The sequence below is a fragment of the Phascolarctos cinereus genome, unplaced genomic scaffold (assembly GCF_003287225.1).
Source record: "Phascolarctos cinereus isolate Bilbo 61053 unplaced genomic scaffold, phaCin_HiC Scaffold_5;HRSCAF=322, whole genome shotgun sequence".
NCBI lineage: Eukaryota > Metazoa > Chordata > Mammalia > Diprotodontia > Phascolarctidae > Phascolarctos > Phascolarctos cinereus.
The window spans coordinates 181,306,449-181,325,064 of record NW_027555958.1 but is presented as its reverse complement, the minus strand read 5'-3'; the positions used below and the strand labels follow the sequence as shown (position 1 = coordinate 181,325,064).

Here is an 18,616-nt window from a genome sequence, read left to right as displayed (position 1 = left end):
AGACCCAGGGAAGCTAAGTTTTTCAAGGTTATGCTGAGTAAGTGTCTGGATGGGAATTGGGATTTGAACCAGCCAAGTCCTCCTACTTTAAATCCAAAATTGCCTCCCCTTGTACCATGTTTCCTCTCCTACTCTTTAAAACGTAGTCTATTTTCAAGAGGAAGTGGTATTGCCAACTTTTCTAAACTTCATTAAAAAAATTCTGCCAACCACTGTATGCATGCCCTTACAAAAGCATTTTTAAAATGACCATCTGTTACTGTAACTAAGGATGAAGTAAAAATTATGGGAATTATTTTAATGTGAAGGTATATTTAGTGCTTCAATTTGTTTTCTAGTGAACTGCTTAATACAATTAAAAGCACAAGATAAGGGTATATATGTTGATCTAACTTTAAGTTAAATAAATTACCTAGTAATCAATGATGCTTCCTATTATTAGGTCTTAGTCTCACATAAATAATAATTAAGAAAATGTTGAGTCCACTTCTATGAAGTTTTAAATGCATTCTCAAAATATGACTTTCTCAAATTGGCTGTAGTTCATATTTATCCAAGTGTTAATCTATACTGGAATATGCACTATGATGAGTTTATGCCATGCAAATGAGAATATTTTAAAAAGAAACGGAATCAAGGGAAAAAAGTATGATTAATATGTTTTAGTTACAAAATAAAGCAACAAAGTATTAGCTTTTTTTCCTACAGTGAGAGACATAAATTTATTTTATAATCTAATTAACCCAATATTTCTATTTATATTAGAATATAAATCTAATTTGCCAAAATCAAAATCTACTGATCACAAAACAGGTTTATGCTCAACAAAAAATTTTGTTTTTAAAACTTTTTCCTCTAAATAGAAGTAAAATAACATCTACTATTTGTGACAGAAGAATCACAAAATTGCAGAATGAACCAATATTCTCTATGGATGCAACTTGGAGTACTTTGGCAATATTAGCTCAATCTTCTCTACTTGTTTGTCTATATATTGTCAGTGTCTACTTCAGATCATAAGCTGCTAGAAGTCTCCTGTATCTGTCCAATTAACTTTTCACATTGGGCGCTATAGCACCAAATATAACTCACCACTTAATCAACATTTTAGATGAATCACAAAACATTACCTCAATGGATTCTTTGGTGGTACAAAGAATTTTACATCTATTGTCATTTGATCCTCTTAAACACTCCCTTGTAGGGAGATACTATCATTCCCATTTTACAGATTAAGAAACTAAGATTCAGAGAGTTGGGAATGACTTCTCCGAGAGTATATAACTGCTTAAATGGCAGAGTCAAACTTAAATGACAGAAGATGAAAATATGATATAATGATTTAATTGTACCAATTCCCAATTTAATGCAGTGAGTTCCTACCAATAGTGTTGTGGATGTGAATTTGGGCTCTCAAAGACGAGTAATAATTATAGGAGGAAAGAAGAGGAGGAAGAGATGAAGGAGGAGAAGCATTTATATAACCCTTTAAGTTTTACAAAAGGCTTAAGGAACTTAATCTCATTTTATCTTCACAACTACCCTGGGAGGTAGATGCTACAATTATTCCCATTTTACACAGGAGTGAACTGAGGCACAGAGAGATTAAATGACTTGCCCAAGGGTCAGGCAGCTAATAAGTGTCTGAGTTGAAATTTGAACTCAGGTTCAAAGATCACCTTTTTGGTAGGCCCTGCTAACCCCTAGATGTATTTATTTCCACACCAAGTACTTCATCCGGAATGGAGCAGCCTTCTGAGATTGGAAAGGATCAGCATAGCTGGGCGTGAAAAGATTCAGCTTCAGAAAGTTGGCCATAAGAAGATAATTTGGGGAGGGGCAGGGCAGGGTAGAGTGTCAGAGCAACTCAAGAACCCTTCTATTAAGGTGGGAGGAATTACTAGCAAACTGAAGTGAAAAAGAAAACCTAGCAAAGCACAAATCTTCAAAACAGGCAGTAGAAGGAGAACTGGATTCAGAGACCTAGGTTAAAACCCTGCTCAGACACTTATTAGCTGTCTGACCAAGGGCAAATAACTGTACCTCTCATATCCACAGTCTCCTCACCTGTAAAAATCAGGACAAGCCTTGCAATCCCTACCTCACAGGATTGTTTATAAAGAAAATGTTTTGCAAACCTTACAGCAGTGTGAGCTGCAGCAGTTACTATTAATCTCCATTTTAATACTATAAGTTAACTTCACTTGTTATGGTGATCAGTCAACAAATAACTCACAGAAAATGCCAACCTCGGAGTAATTTTTAGAAATAAAGCAGTCTATACACAGGTATACAGCCAGAACAAATACATGAAAGAAATGCTGTAGTATCACAATTAGCAATGTATAACAGGCCAAAAGATTTTCTCATCTTGGTTTTAGACCTGGAAGGGACATTAGAGACCATAGTCAGAGATGTTAAGTGACTTGCTCAGAATCACATGGGTAAGTAGTATCTGAGGCAATATCTGACCTCAGGGCCTTCGTGCCTGCAAGTATAGTGCTCTATCCACAAAGCTCAACAGCTAGTATTTAAATAACATTTATTTGATTTCCGCCCTTAGCAAAATCACAATGTTAGTAGCACAGGAGAGTGGAAAGTACACTGGAATTGGAGCTGTAGGCCCTGAGTTCAAATTTTGACTCTTCTACCTACTACCCATGGGACTTTGGGCAAGTCATTTAACACGCCTAGTTTTCCGTTTTCTCATCTGCCAAGTAAGCAGGTTGAACTAATAACCTCTAAAATCCCTTCAAGCTTGAAATTTATGACTCAAAATTTGTCTTTCACAGCCTTCCCCCTCCTTTGGCCTCTAATGCACTCATAGTGCCCTAATCCCATCTCTCCCAGTCTTGTAAGTAAACCTGCTCCAAAATTACTTAACTCACCCCCCCCACCCTACCCTCACACTTTTGAAATTCATGTTCCCTCAGTCAACCTTAACTAGATGATGCAAAGAGAAAACCAAGCTAAAAATCTAATTAATTTTATACCTTAGTTCGAATTATTACCAAGTTTACCCTTCCCAAGGGGGATCAGTATTTTAAAGTAGAGGCTTGTTAGCCCAAATGAATCTCTAACTGAAAGAATAAATGAGAGGAGTGATTTTTGTACCAGAAGACTCTTTTAAGTGTCCCATGCCTAAAGCTGCTGCCAGCATCTCTCCCCAAACCCCATGACCTGGCATTCCAAAAGAGCAGGGGTCAGTAACTTGGCACCCTCACTCTAGAAAGGTTGATGACCCTCCCTTTAGAGCCAGAAAGGTCTCACCCACACAACTGTGCATTTCCAAACTCTTGACTGGTCATGACTGGGCTGCCCTTACCCCCTCCTGTCATGCCTTGGAATAGACTCCAGCCTGTTTACCTAAAAGTGATCAGTCAGCAGACAGTCAGCTTTCAAGACACTCATATTTGCACCCAGGCTCTTTTCTTCTCTTATACTCAGAAGAGGATGAAAAAGGAGAAGGGGGAGAAAATCCTATGTCTTCTTTTCTACAATGAGAACCTTGATATATTCAGCATTTGTCATGACTTTTACCTTTAAATGGCACAGTCACTGCTCTAACATCCAGGAGATGTACAGTAATCCAATTGTTCTTCTTCCTTGTAATGGAAGGCCCTGAACTTCACTTGATAGCTTTGCTTCATAACGGACTGCTCTTTAAAACACACACACACACACACACACACACACACACACACACACACACACACACGGCAAACACTCCAATAATCCTCGTACAAGCTAATGTGTTCAGATACATACTTTAATATAATTTCTGTGGCATTTTTGTAGTAATAAAATATGGATGGATAATTACAGATACCAATGCATGATACTATTTAATATAACAAAAGCAAGTCTTTATGGTGGCACAGTGATAACTATTTACAGTAAGATTTTAAAGGAAAAAAAAATTTGAGTAGTATTTGTGAAGTCTTGCAGAAAATAAAAATGACCTTGAATTAAAAAAAAAAATAAGCAAACAAGCAACACATCTGTAGCATTGAATCATCTCCAAATCACTGACCACAACAAAAAAAAATACTCTTTATGTGCACACACATGGAGGTGAATGAGTACCTCTTCCTGTTTTCCCAAGGCACTGAGAATTCTCCTTGAATATTAACAAGCTTTCATACAGCCTTGCATCTACTCATACACTTAGTCTTCTTAGCATTATTCCAAATCTTTGTCCAGACAGAAGTTATTGTACACAAGCAGAGTGCTGATACGCCCACTATGTTTTTTTGAGGCATTACAAAAAGTTTACATCAATCTTTTCCTGTTAATTGTAAAAAAAAAATAAAATAAGAATCATGCTGAACTGCTGAAACTCAGGCTTTGGGAATATAGAACACATGAAAGGAAATGGGCCAGGCATCGAAACCATGAGTCCTGTCCCATGTAGATTCTGTTTAAGTCTCATGGCATTCCTAAATACCTGAGGCTGTATTAATGAACAAATCATGACCGACACTGCTTTTTCTGACCAAAACGATGGATTAAAGAAGGGGTTCTTAGCCTGGGGCCCATAAACTGATATTTCTAAAAATAATTTGCTAACTAAATTTCAATATAATTGGTTTCCTTTATAATTCTATGTATTTCATTTCGTACACTTAAAAACATCATTCTGAGAAGGGTTCAAAGGCTTCACCAGATTGCCGAAAAGGTTAAGAAGTTCTGAATTCAACCAATTAATTCAGTGCAGAGGCATAATAAACTCATAGCATTGTTAGCCTGACACATATGAAATGTCCATAAAGGTCCAATTGTTTTGTTTTGTTTCATTTTCTCAACGAGTGGTCAGGAATACGGCTCTCCCTATACAGCTAATTTCATTTGTCTTGTGATAAGAGTATTAAAGTAATTTGCTTTACAACCTCCCCCCAGATCTACATACAAAATGGGGAGAGAGGAGTCAAAGCTAACTCTGCATTTTTCTTGGTTTTCAGGTTAAAAATTCCCTTAGCATTGAAAATGTTAAGATGAAATGGCTTTACAATTCCTCCAGTGAAATTCCTTATTATTTAGTATGCCAGGAGAGACTCCAAAAGGCAGATTCATGGAGATGACCCACAGAAATTCTTTGTAGTGTTATTTAAAACCCAAAAGGCAGCATATCAATTTACACAGGAAAAGACTCTGACAGAGGGCAGCTTACAAGGGCGAGTGTCCAAGCCGTAGGAGTTAGAAGACACTATGTTATAAATAAAAACCATAACCTCCCTCCCCTCATCTATATACCTTAGGTCAAGAATTCCAACCTAGGCAATTAGTAGTGAGATCCCAAAGCAAGAGAGACCCTCACACCCCTGACCCAAGCACAGCTAAGGGGGAAACTGACAACATTAATCCTTTTGATTTAAAATAGAGATTTCCTGTATTTCATTATTAGAATCATGGGAATGTGGAGCTGGATTTAAATTATTAAAAATAAGTATTCTCTCTCTCTCTCGCTTTCTCATTTTACTAGGATTAAAATATTGCATTCTCTAGTGAAAATCAAAATATGAGTGCCATATACTTTGGAAGACAACTGGACACAGACATATTTCAGTCTCCTTGATTGTAGAATTAGGTAATACTTGAGCAAAAATTAAAATAACTACAAATGCATTCTCTGTAGAGGAATAAGAATCACTAATATGCTTGCTGAGCAATGAAAATGAAAACAAATCCTTAATTTTCTTTTTTTTTAATGCAGTGATGTTGCTGGTTTTCCAAGAAGCAGTATCACAAAGGACTTTAGGTCATAGGATTAAAAAAAATTTTTTTTGGCCTAGATTTGTAGTTTCATTCGTATGGGGGATTCACAGTATAGGAATTCCACTACAGACGTGAGATTTATCTATAACTTATAGTTTCAGAGAAATGTGTAGGGAGAGATTACATGACTTGCCTGTGGTCACATAGTAAATACACATCACAGGTACCACTTGAACCCAGATCGTCTGACACTCGAGGCAGCCCCATCTATTTACTATACCAGGCTGTTTTCCAAGATTCCATGCTAGCCCTGCTGAATAAGAACAAAGTCAAAGAAAGAAAGCTATTCTACTCTTATGGATAGCTCAGAATGTATGATGTTGTCTTTGAGTGACCTTCTGCACTTAAGATCTCCACACCTTCCAAATCTCTAAGAATAACAGCAGTCATAAGTAGTAGATTATCAACACAGGTGTAACAAATGTTTAGAGAATTTTTCTGATAAATTAAGTTAAAAATGTTTAGTTATCAGGGCCAGTCTTTAAATATATCATTTTGTGTTTAAAAAAGTTTTGGAATTTGAGCTTAATATGTTGTATACATTGCAAACGCTTTGTACAACGGGATTGCCAGATGGAGGCTGCAGTTGTATAGCCTGAATAACTCAAAAGGCTATGTATACACAGCATGGAAATATAACATGTATATATATATATATATATATATATTATCTCACCATGAGCAAATTCAAAGGTTCACTGTACCTTCCTCTTCTATTATATACACATTATACAAGTCACAAAACGATAGTCTTTCCGTACGGCTAAGAACAGAAAATATACTAGAAAAAAGTTACATTTTGATTAAAGGCTCCATCAAACCATATGTGCAGACACTTGAGATGATGACAGTGTTAAGCTTCCCAGGGTTCTAGAGTCAAAGAAATTCTGCTGACCCCCACTACTCAACAAGTGCACTCCTTCCATAGGAGGCAATATCTGCCGATCGGTCATGGTCCCACTCGGGGAGGACCCCAAGAAATTTCCTTGGGAAGAAACAATTTTCTCAGGACTGGCAGCCAGTTTGGGGGGATGTGGAGAAGTTATATCCATACAAAGCACAGGGGCTATGTAACCTGAAAGTGTTGTAAGAGCCTTGGTGGGTCTGGTTGGTGGCAAAGGCATTGCCAGATGGTGAAGGCATGATATACTGGAGCTGGGGAGACATCCCTGAAATTTGCATAGATAAGCTGGTCTGTGGACAACTGAATGTGTCTCCATCGTTGCCAGCCATGGACATGTTCACGGTTGTACTGCTGGTAACTCCAACGTAAGAAGGGGTCCTTGGTGGGGCAAAGGTCTCACTGGTCTGGTTAGTGAGCCTGTTGTAGGTTTCAGCCAGAGAGCTGCTGTACCGGTTGAGGGTGAGGCCTGAACGGGCACAGGCAGAATAATCGGCAGGTGCCAGGCTGCATAGCTGGCTTGTGTTTGGCCCAAGGTGGAAGGCAGGAGAAGAACAAGGAGAACCTGATAAAAGATGAGGGTGGGTGGTAGGGACTCCATTGCCAGAACCTTGAAGTAAGGTAGATGAGCCTGTGTTTCCTACAAAAGATTAATAAAACATAAACAGCCAATGACACTCAGCTATCTTTTGATTCAATTTCATTTGAAATTAAAGAACTTAAAGACATGTTTAAGGATTTTAATCACAAGAGAGCTTCCTGAATTCAGATTCCCCTCTTAAAAGTGGTGATGATCTTAAAGTTGCTTCCTAAACTGGTCTCAGTACTGTAGTGAATATTACAAATTCTGAATTTCCCAAGGTTTCTATCAAATCTAAACTTAATTTCCTGCTTTACCTTGATCTGAAATTGTCACCATTCTTTCTCCTCTTCCCACTTTCACATTGTTCCCCATTAGTTTTCTTTGAACCTATATTGTCTCCCTATAGGAGACCTGTAGAATGCACATCATAGGTATATATGTATGCACCCACACACATATATACATATACACCCATATATGTATGCGTGTGTGTATACATATACACACATAGGTATGTACATATACACACATGTGTGTACATATATATATATAGCTATATATATATATATGTATACACATATATAATAGATTTGAGAAGATAGTAGAAAAGGCAAGGAATGATAGATAAGGGAAGGAATGAGACAATGTTGAAGGTGAAGGCGGTAAAGCCTTTTTTCCATGCAATATCACTAATCCAATAATATCCAAGACTCAATCTGTCATCTAAGAGGTTTGTTGTTGTTGGGGTTTACCACCAATTCCCTCCTCCTCAGTCTAATTTTCTAAGACTGTAAGTTGCAGCTGAGTTGCTGATCTGTATAGGTGGAGGAATTTTCATGCCAGGAGTTCCCCTCACCAAAGAAATCACGAAGTTTCAACTAAAAAGCAAATCTTGTATTTCTTTACTATTCCACACTCCAATGCCTTGAAGCAAAATACAACTGACCTTTTGTCCTCAAGAGTTTTGCCAACAGAGTACAATTTATAGTAATTCTGTACAAGCTAGAAAAGTTTTGAATGTAGGCTTAGTAAAGACTGAGGTACACCCTGGCTCAGTATGGACAGATGATGACTCTCTTTGGCCACAGAAACTCATGAAAACATCCACTACTGGGAGGGAAAGGGAGAGGGGTGGGGTGATTCCTATAGAAGCACCACTTATTCTGGTGAAATTATGGATCTTTTCAAGCCCCAAAGAACAATCCCTATATACCACTACTTTGAATATAGAGGGATCCCGAGGAATGTGAAAGGCAGGGGGATTAGGCTACCATTATCAGGGGAGACAAGATCATGCATTTTTTTCCATTGGTGGCAATGGTCTTAAGAATTAGCTCAATTGGCAAAATGATGGTTTCAAAGAAAACCTGGAAAGACCTATATGAACTGATGCAGAATGAAGTGAGCGTAACCAGAAGAATCGATACAATAATAACAACACTTCAAAAGTAGACAACTTTGAAAGATTTAAGAATTCTTATCATTACAATGACCAACCCTGATTCCAGAGGACTCATATAACACATTGCTACTCACCTTCTGACCGAGGTGAAAAACTCAAGGAACAGAAGGTTACATGTTTTTGGACATGGTCAGGGGGACTTTGTTTTACTAGACTATTCATATCAGTTACAAAGGCTTTGTTTTTCTTTTTCAAATTGGGGAGGAAAATAAAATAAACTTTTTGAGCCCTAGTTTGGCATCAGAACCACATTGCATATCTGGCCCATGTGACTTTACAGGATTTTCATTTACCTTGTTTGGGTATTCCTGGGATATCTTCAAATGTGAGAGTCCTTAGGGAGGGTCTCCAGAATGCATATGACTCTACTAAAGCTTCCAAACCCATTCTAAATGTTGAAAAACAAAAGTTCAATTAGCTTCAGTTTGCTCCACACTTTCTAATACAAATAGTTTATTACAATATTTTAAATATTTGATTAAAATACTGCTGATTATAGATTCTAACCTCTTAAGTCATGCATTTTTGAAAGTCGGGTGCTTGCTATAGACAGAACAGAAACCTTAGGACCCTCATACAATTTTGTTGCAAGGAAGCAGGAAGAATTATAGTAGCTTCACATAGCACTTACTATATTCCTGGCACTGTGCTAAGTGCATTATCATTATTATTTCATTTGATACTTACAACAATCCTAGGAAGTAGGTGCTATTATTATCCCCATTCTACAATTGGAAAAACTGAGGCTAACAGCAGTTACATGTATTGTCCAGGTTCACACAGCTAACCAGTATCCGAGGGTAGAGTATTATCAATTCATTAGCTATGTGACCATGGACAAGTCACTTACTTTCTATAAGGCTCAGTTTCTTCTTCTGTAAAACGGAGATGATAATAATGGCTATCACATTTACACCTCAGGGTTGTCTTGAGATTCAAACATGACAACCTACATAAAGCAATTTGAAAACATCAAAAGTGTACTGAGTGGCTGTAATGCTGCAAAGACACATCATTAGCTTTGTAAATAGAAACAATGTGTAAATAAAATTTACAGGAGTCATTTATTTGAATGGGGAAAAAAACCTCATCTTTATTTTCACTAGATTTTGACTTCTTTTTCAGTCGTTTGTATTTTATTTCATACATTTAAGAATTTTTTTTTCTGAAAAGGAATCCTTAGGCTTCAGCAGACTTGCAAGGAGAAACATGACACACACAAAAAAGATTAAGAACCAGCTCTGCTACAAGGAGGGGCTGGTAAGGGTTAGGGTGGAAGGAGGAGAAGGCTCCTGGAGATCACACCTATTCATGCTCTACGTGATAATCCTGTTTAGAGGATTCCAAGCAGAGGCTGCAAGACCTCTTGTTGCCCCGTATATTATGAAAGTGTGTGTGTGTGTGTGTGTGTGTGTGTGTGTGTGTGTGTGTGTGTGTGTGTGTGTGTGTGTGTGTGTGTGGAGGGGGGTGGGGCGTCGAATTTCTTTCATAAATGGTAGAGACTACATGACTGTTAAGGTCTCTTCTGACTCAGATTCTGTGATTCTACAAACCCAGCATCTGTCATGGTAGTGGAAATCTACAAAATGGATATGTTAGGAAATGTCTGTTCTGGCTGCAGAAAATGAATACACTGGTGAGATTACATAGCATAGTGCTACAGAATACTGAATTAGGAATCAGGAACCTGGATTAATTTATAGTAACATTTCTGCCACTAACAACTGCCATAGGCTTTAGCTTATTTTGTTGGTAAAATGGTCAGACTGGGCTAGAGTAAGAGTTCTTAACTTTTTTTTGTATCGTGGCTGCCTTCGGAAGTCTGGTGAAGGCTATAGACCCCTTCTCTGAATAATGCATTTTAAATGTCTAAAATTAAATACATAAGCTTATGAAGGAAATCAATTATATTGAAATTCAGTTACCTACCTATTTCTTAAAAAAACAAGTTCACAGACTTCAGATTAAGTCTCCCTAGGCAAGTTAATTTCTAAAGGTCTTTTCAACTTTAAAATTCTGTCTACAATTAGTAGTGGCACAGTGGATAGAGTGACAGGCCTAGATTCAGGAAGATTCATCCTCCTAAGCTCAAATCTAGCCTCAGACACTTACTAGCTGTGTGACCCTGGGCAAGTCATTTAGTTCCATTTGCCTCAATATCTCCATCTGTAAAATGAGCTAGAGAAAGAAATGGCAAACCACTCCATTATATTTGCTACACCAAGGAGTCAGATGTCAGACATGACAAAAGAACAACAACAGTATTTTTACAAAGCTTTCCAGTTCAAAGTACTTTATACACATTGGCTCATTTAAACCTCAGGACAGCTTGTGAGATAGGTAGGTAATATAATTACCCACAATTTACTGATAAGGAAACAGAAGCTCCAAGGCTAAATGACTGCCCTAAGAAAACATATCTAGTAATTAAGTGTTCATTTGAAACCAAGTCTTCTGATTTAGGCCAGTCCCTCCTCCTTAGGCAGGCTGGTAGCCCTGTGCCCCCTCTCCCCAATGCAGAATTTTGTAGAAGCACATCCCTAGCCACTGACATAAACAACTAAAGCTCAGAACTCCTGAGCCCAAGAGATCGATCAATCTCAGCCTCCCCCCATAGAAGGAACTACAGGCTTGTGCCCCGACTCCCCCACACCAACGTTCTCTTCACAGCTCTTAAGTGAGACCACACATCAGTGACAAAATTGTGATTCAGAACCATCCAACGGTGGTGTGGCTTTGAAAGCACACTTCTTTGCTGAGGAGTTTTGCAGATGTAGCTACATAAATCTCTACCTCCATGTTGCCTGTACTGAATATATCAGAACTTAATATTAATTCTAAATATGTGTGCACTTTTAGATTACAATATAATGTTTTTTAAACTACTTTGAATCCTTAAGTTTGCTCCCAAAAAGCTTTTCAAAATTGCTTTGTATTTCCATTTTGATGGTTTTAGGAATTACTATACTTTAAGACTTTGTATTTCCTTCTTTCTTTCCTTCCTCATCTCTGCCTACTGGCTTCCCTGACTTCTTTTAAGTTCCAACTAAAATCTCACCTTCCATAGGAAGACTTTCATAAATCGTCTTAATTCTAGTTCCTTCCTTCTCTTAATTATTTCCTATTTATAGTGTATACATATTTGTTTGCCTGTCTCCTCCATTAGAATGTGAACTCCTTGAGGTTTGGGCTGTTTTTTGCCTCTTTTTGTGTCTTCGACACCTAGCATGGTAACTGTCATATAATAGGGACTTAATAAATGTTTATTGCTTAACTACCCATTTACATGTTGCCCTCCCTCAGTAGAGTGTGAGCTTCCCGAGTGCAGACTATGTTCCTTTCTGTCTTTCTAGTCTCAGTTCATAGCAGGGTATCTGGAAAGCACAGGAGGCTCTAAATAGGTGTTTGCTGAACTGAAGATTTACCAGTCTCCCTTAATGTTTGCGCCTTCCCTTTAAGGCTAGTTTCAATTTATCCTGTATGTACCTTACATAATTGTTTGCACATTATCTCTCCCAATCAGACTGAGCGTGTCCTGAGAACAGAGTCTGTTCTTTTGCCTCCTATGCCTAGTGGTTAACACATGATCAGGCACACAGAAGATTCTTAATCAATGCTCATTGGATGGGCTTGACTTGATAACCCAAAGGGTCACATTAGTATATTCTTCAGATAAATTAGGTAGACACCATTTAATGAATGGTATTATTATAGGGTTGTTGGGGTTTTTTTTAATATAGGACAATAGATGGGATGTGACTATATGTTTCACAATAATATTATTAATACATTAACTGACTTTATAGAGAGCTTTATAGTTTGCAGATTACTTTGTATGCATTATGTCACTTGACATTGAGAATTTAAAATTTATACCCTTATCACTTCAAAAGAATATGAGCTAGTTTGAGACTAAGCTTAATGCACAAAGATTCTTAACCTGGGTCTAATATTTTTTGAAAAACATCTTGATACCTGTAATTCAATAAATTGGTCTTCTTGGTAACTCTAAATATTTAATTTTGTACATTTAAAGGGGTCTATAGGCTTCACCAGGATGCTAAAGCAGTCTACACCATGAAAACCAGTTAAGAATCCCTGAAATTAAAGGCAATGTGAGAAGAGAATCATTTATGGAGAGCGAAATAGAACAAGCACTGTATTGGGGGTCAGAAGACCTGAATTCAAATCCCAGTTCTACCACTTACTCTCTGTGTGACCTTAGACCAATCATTTCACCTGACCAGGCCTCAGTTTCTTCATCTCTTAAAGGAGGGGGGTGGATTAAATGATCCCTGAGTTCCCTTCCTCCTCTAAATCTATGACCCACAATCTTTTTACTGCAAGTTCATAATGTTCTCATTGTAAACTCACAAACAAAATTGCCTGGGGACAAGCTAACATCAACAACAAAGCCCAAAGGCCAGGTTTAGAGGAGACATATGGAAAGGTTATAAATATATGAATGATCAGATGTGAAGCCATCAATATTTTCTTCTGAGATTGCTGTTTTCGGGCTGCAAGCCCCAGAAAGGATCAGAGATATTTTGCAGGAAACCGTTATAAAATATTTATTAGCTGAACCTGGACATTTGAAAAAAAAAAAAACAACAAAAACCCAAGCCTTCATTTTGTGCAGTAATGGAGACTTTTTGCTTCTAGTTAAAGAGAAGATAAAAGGCCCCTCCTGGAGGAGCCAGGCCAAGGCGATAATTTATACAAGATGCCTTCGAACAATTTCCACATTTTATCACCACCCTAATTTACGCTATCAAATGGCCAAGTTTATTTAGTAAAATGGTTATGTTTTTCCCGAAGTATTTAAAGAGGAGAAATTTTTGTACCTTCCTGAGTAAAAAATTTTATAGGGTCAAACCTGAGGCCTTGCTGAAGAAGGAAACTATTTTCAGCACATAAATTCTCTTTCACTCTGGAAATGTCCTGCAGCAGAGCTTTTGAGGGCTGAAGCTACTGATTCCTATAAAACAGCCTGTGGGACTGTAAAGTGGTTGGAAAGGAGCATTTTTAATTAAAGAGAATTGTTTTATATAGTTTAAACAATTAGAGGCCTTTGTTTACGTCTTGTCTTGTCCAATGTGTTTACTATATATATGAAAAAAAACATTAGAATTACAATTTTTTAAAGTGGGTCAAATAGATTATGTGTACAGCAGAGGCAATCACAAGAAATCAATCTAATCCAATCTTTCATTATGACTTTTTTTTGTTATCACATCTATTAAAATGGTCTAACCTGTCGCCCCACCCCAAAGGAGGTTTATATTTAACCCAGAAATAATATCTAAAATGTTTTATATTTACTTCTCTGTAGATGCTATTATCTACCTCCCTGTCTGCATCCCTCCCACCCTCAGTAGAATGTAAGCTCTTTGAAGGCAGGGCCTTTGGAGAGTTGGATTTTTTTTTTTGGTCTTTATTGTTCCCCATACCTAACAGAGTTTATGATACATAGAAGGAACTTAATAAGGTTTTGTCGAGTTGAATTGTGTAAATAAGAAATGAATGACATTAAAAGGTAAAACTGTTCTCTCTTTTCTATAAAAATACAGTTTTTGTTAGTCAAAGTAAATTATATTTTAAATTCATGTAGTAGAGAGTTTGCAGTTTTAAAAATATTTAGCTTTTCAAAGTACACATCTTATCTATCTGTGGTTTTGATTTTTTTTGGAAAAGTCAATATAATGCATCTTTACACTAGTCATCAATCCACATGATAGCCAATATTTTCATGTCATACTGATAATTTTAAAGTTTAGTTCATTTAATTTATGTGTTTAGATATAAAAATTGTAATCACAAATATTTTGAAACAATTAAGAAGTTAAAAATTAATGCAAATATAGGATTCACTCCTATATTTTCAGTGAACCCAAGAAAAGGGACAGAGGGAATTTACGTACAAGAAGGGAGCTCAAATTTTCATAACACAAAACAAGTTTAAAAAAAGTAAGAGGAAAAAATTCAACCAAGCTGTTATTGAAGTCAAACTAAACAACCGATTTGAATGGCTATTTTTTGCTAATTTCTTTTCATTAAAAATAATTGTTCAATGCTCTCTATTACCTCTGGGATAAAATATAAACTACTTTGGCATTTAAAGCCCTTCACAATCTAGCTCCTGCAGACCTTTCTAGACTGATTCACTTACTCCCTTTCAGTTACTCTCTATTCCAATAAACTCAACTATTTCCTGTTCCTTTGCATGTCCAAGTTCACTCTTCCCTCTCTCATTTCCATGTTTTTTGTACAAGTTGACCATCATGTCCCTTCTTACTTCTGCCTCTTGGAATTCTCAACTTGCTTTAAGGCTCAATTTAGGTACCACATCCTATAGGAAGTCCTTTCTGATCCCCCATGTCTCTATTCTCAAATTATAGCATGTTTATTTCTTAAATGTCTTATTCTAACCTCTTTCCTCCCACTCTCATTCCAATTCTCTGAGGGCTAGAATTGTTTCTCATTTTGTCTTCATATTCCTGGTATGTTCCACATAGTAAGGACTTAGAAATGCTTGTTGAATTGAAGGATCTTAAATGACAAACTTTGGCTACCACGTAGACAACACAGGCTGAGTGTCGTCTCATATGTATTCATACTAGCCTTTACCACAAGCTCTCTCTTTGTGGAATGATCAGTGTTTTTATTGTTGCATAGCTAATCTTTGCAAACCTTATAGCCTGATCAGGTGAAATGATTGGTCTAAGGTCACAGAGGTATTAAGTGGTAGAACTGGGCTTCAAACCCAGGTCTTCTGACCCCCAATGAAATACTCATTCTATTTTACTTGTGACTATCATTATTATTACTTTTAAAAGTCACTTCTAAAATCCAACTTTGAAAACAAGCCACAAGCAATGCAGGATGTCTAGACCCAATATTGATAAAAAACAAAATTCTGAAAAAACAATTTTTAAATGATTTACCACTTTACAAAAAGGAGTACTACATAGTTCCCCAAATATTTCTCTTAGGTAGCCCATCCTCCGGGGCAGGTAGGTGGCACAGTGGATAGAGCTCTGAGCCTGGAGTAAGGAAGAGCTAAGTTCAAACCCTAACTCAGACACTTACTATCTGTGTGACCCCAGGCAAGTCACTTAATCCTGTTTGTCTCAGTTTCCTCATCTATAAAATGAGTTGGAGAAGGAAATGGCAAACTGCTCCAGTATCTGTGACAAGAAAATCCCAAATGGAGTCACAAAGAGTCAAGCACAACCGAACGACCACAACAACAAAGCCCATCTTCTACCTTTCACCTCTTGTCCTTCCTACCTCCACAACATCTCTTATAGAATTCTCCTTCTCTCCGCTCACAAAGCCACCACCCAGGTCCTCATCACTTGATCTCTCATGCAGACTAAGTGCAATGACTTCCTGACTGCTCTCCCATCCCAAGTCTCTCACCCATTCCCACCTATCCTCCACACAGCTACCACAGTGATTTTCCTAAACTACAAGTCCAATCAATAAATTCCAGTATTTCTCCATCCTCTCTAGAATAAAATCTCTCCTCCAAACGGTTTTTAAAGCCCTTCACAATTGGGCACCAACCTATCTTCCAGTCTCATGGATGATTCCCCTTCCAGCGACTCTACAGTCTGGCCAAACTTGCCTTCCCGCTGCTGCTCACACACAGCATCTCATCACTGCTGTTGTCCTCGCATGGAACACTCTCTTTCCTTAACCTTCTCCCCTCCAGGATAAGACAGCACACACTGAGGTCCTTTCTCGAACTAAACTGCCAAACATTCAAACTCTACTTCAGAGAGTGCAACTCAATTGGGCTGGCCATGTTGTTCCAATGCAAAACATATGCTTGCCAAAAAGACTATTTTATGGAGAACTCACACAGGGCAAGCATTCACATGGTGGTCAGGAGAAGCAATACAAGGACACTCTTAAGGTCTCTCTTAAGAACTTTGGAATTGATTGTGTGACATTGGAGACACTGGCACAGGACCGCTCAGCATGGGATACCCTCATCAGAGGAGGGGCTGTACTCTATGAGCAAAGCAGAATTGAAATAGATAAAAAGAACTGCAAGATGCACAGATTTAGAGAACCCACACCAAACATTTACATGGAGTATTTGTGCTTGACCTGTGGCAGAACATTCCAAGCTCGTACTGGTCTGGTCAGCCATAGTCAGACACACTGTAACTTGACTCTAGCAGAGTGATGTCATTTTGGTCCTCTTCGAGAATGAAGGACGACCAACCAACCCTTCCACTTCCTAGAATTCCTTCCAGACTCAACCAAGGCACTACTTTCCTTTTACATGAAGTTTTAACTGACTTCCCTCAAAACTGCTATCACCAGCAATATTTGCACAAATTGCTCTTTTCCTTCCTAAACTACTGTGTATTTATTTTATATGCTATAAACAACCATTTATATACACATATTATCTCCCTAAAATGAAGGTAAGCTCTTGAGAGAAGGTAATATTTCATTTTGTCTTTGTATCCTCAGCGTGTGGTACACAGTGGGTGCTTAATAAATGCTTGTGAATCAATTAATATATAGTTCAATTTATAACTAACTTTTCAGGAAAAATGTGTACTTTTGGTAAACTGGGTAAAACAGAACTCACTGAAAATTCAACCAGGACTACATAGTTTCCTAATGTAAGATTGTTTCTTTTCATGTAAAACAAGAATGAAAAATTCAAGTACAACAGGCCACCTTCTCTGAGTGAAAATAAAGGATTTCAAGAGGAGCTTTCATTGTGATTCTTCTATCTCACAAAACACATAATTGAGATACAAGCTACTAGGAATCACAACACATTATTTATGAGGATTCATCCTCTCCTCCCCCACTGAAATAACTAGCTTATGGATCTTGTTCATACATCCTATGAAAACCATCTTTCCATGAGACAATGGGGTTGTTCATAGGAATTTTTTTTATAAAAAATAGTTATAAATTATTTGTTTCTTAGAGTGCAGGGGTGGGGGAATCACATAAAAGACAAAGTAGCATTCTAGGTGGAACTCTGGACTGAGAAGTGGAATGTTGAGATTATACTAGTTCCTGCCCTACTTTTAGATTATGTATGCTATTAACCACTGTCATAATTATTATTATCAACTAGTTGTTTTATCAAATAACCACTACAAGCTGTACTGGAATAGAGCCATAACCACAGAGAGGAAACATACACTCATACACACACACACACACACACACACACACACACACACACACACACAGAACAAACCACTGGCTTGCAAACCAGATTAGTAAAAAAAGGCAACAAAGCAGGAGAAATTAGTGGTAGGAATAATCCCAAGTGTAAAAACATTAAAAAATTAAGCAAGTAAGTAACTTTGGCAAAGGAGATATAACAATTTGGAGACTAAGGAATATGTAAAGGTAAGACAAATAAAATGGGGAGGGGGAATAATGTGGCTTTCATATGTTTTATCTGGTCATCTTAAAGAAAAGACACTCTATGACATTGGGCTTTATCGATGCTTGTAGGTCAAGAAAGGTCCAGTCCCAAAATACATTATTATAAATGGACTAGGCTAATAGATTGAGCCCAAGCTATCATGATGGGTCATCCCCAAGCTTAGCTTAATTACAAATATCAAATTAGTACTTTTCAGTTATTGTCAATTATGTTTTGTCTTGTTTGTTTTTTGATTAGTTGTGTCTGACTCTTCATGACCCCATTTGGGGATTTCTTGGCAAAGATACAGAAGTGGTTTGCCATTTCCTTCTCCAGCATATTTTCTAGATGACAAAACTGAGGCAAACAGAATTAAGTGACTTTCTCAGGGTCACACAGCTAGTAAGTGCCTGAGGCCAAATTTGAATTCAGGAGAATGAGTCTTCCTGACTCCAGGCTCGGTGCTCTATCCACTGTGCC

General features: G+C 37.5%; 1 protein-coding gene across 1 annotated transcript in view; it reads right to left on the bottom strand.

Moving 5' to 3' along the window:
• Positions 1–3,751: 3,751 nt before the first annotated feature.
• Positions 3,752–18,616, bottom strand: part of TBX18 (T-box transcription factor 18) — a 38,712-nt gene continuing 23,847 nt past the window's right edge. The window contains 3 exon segments of the mRNA XM_020969933.2: positions 3,752–6,803; positions 6,805–7,316; positions 9,015–9,109. Coding sequence (XP_020825592.1) covers positions 6,591–6,803; positions 6,805–7,316; positions 9,015–9,109 — 820 coding nt within the window. The 3' untranslated portion in view covers positions 3,752–6,590.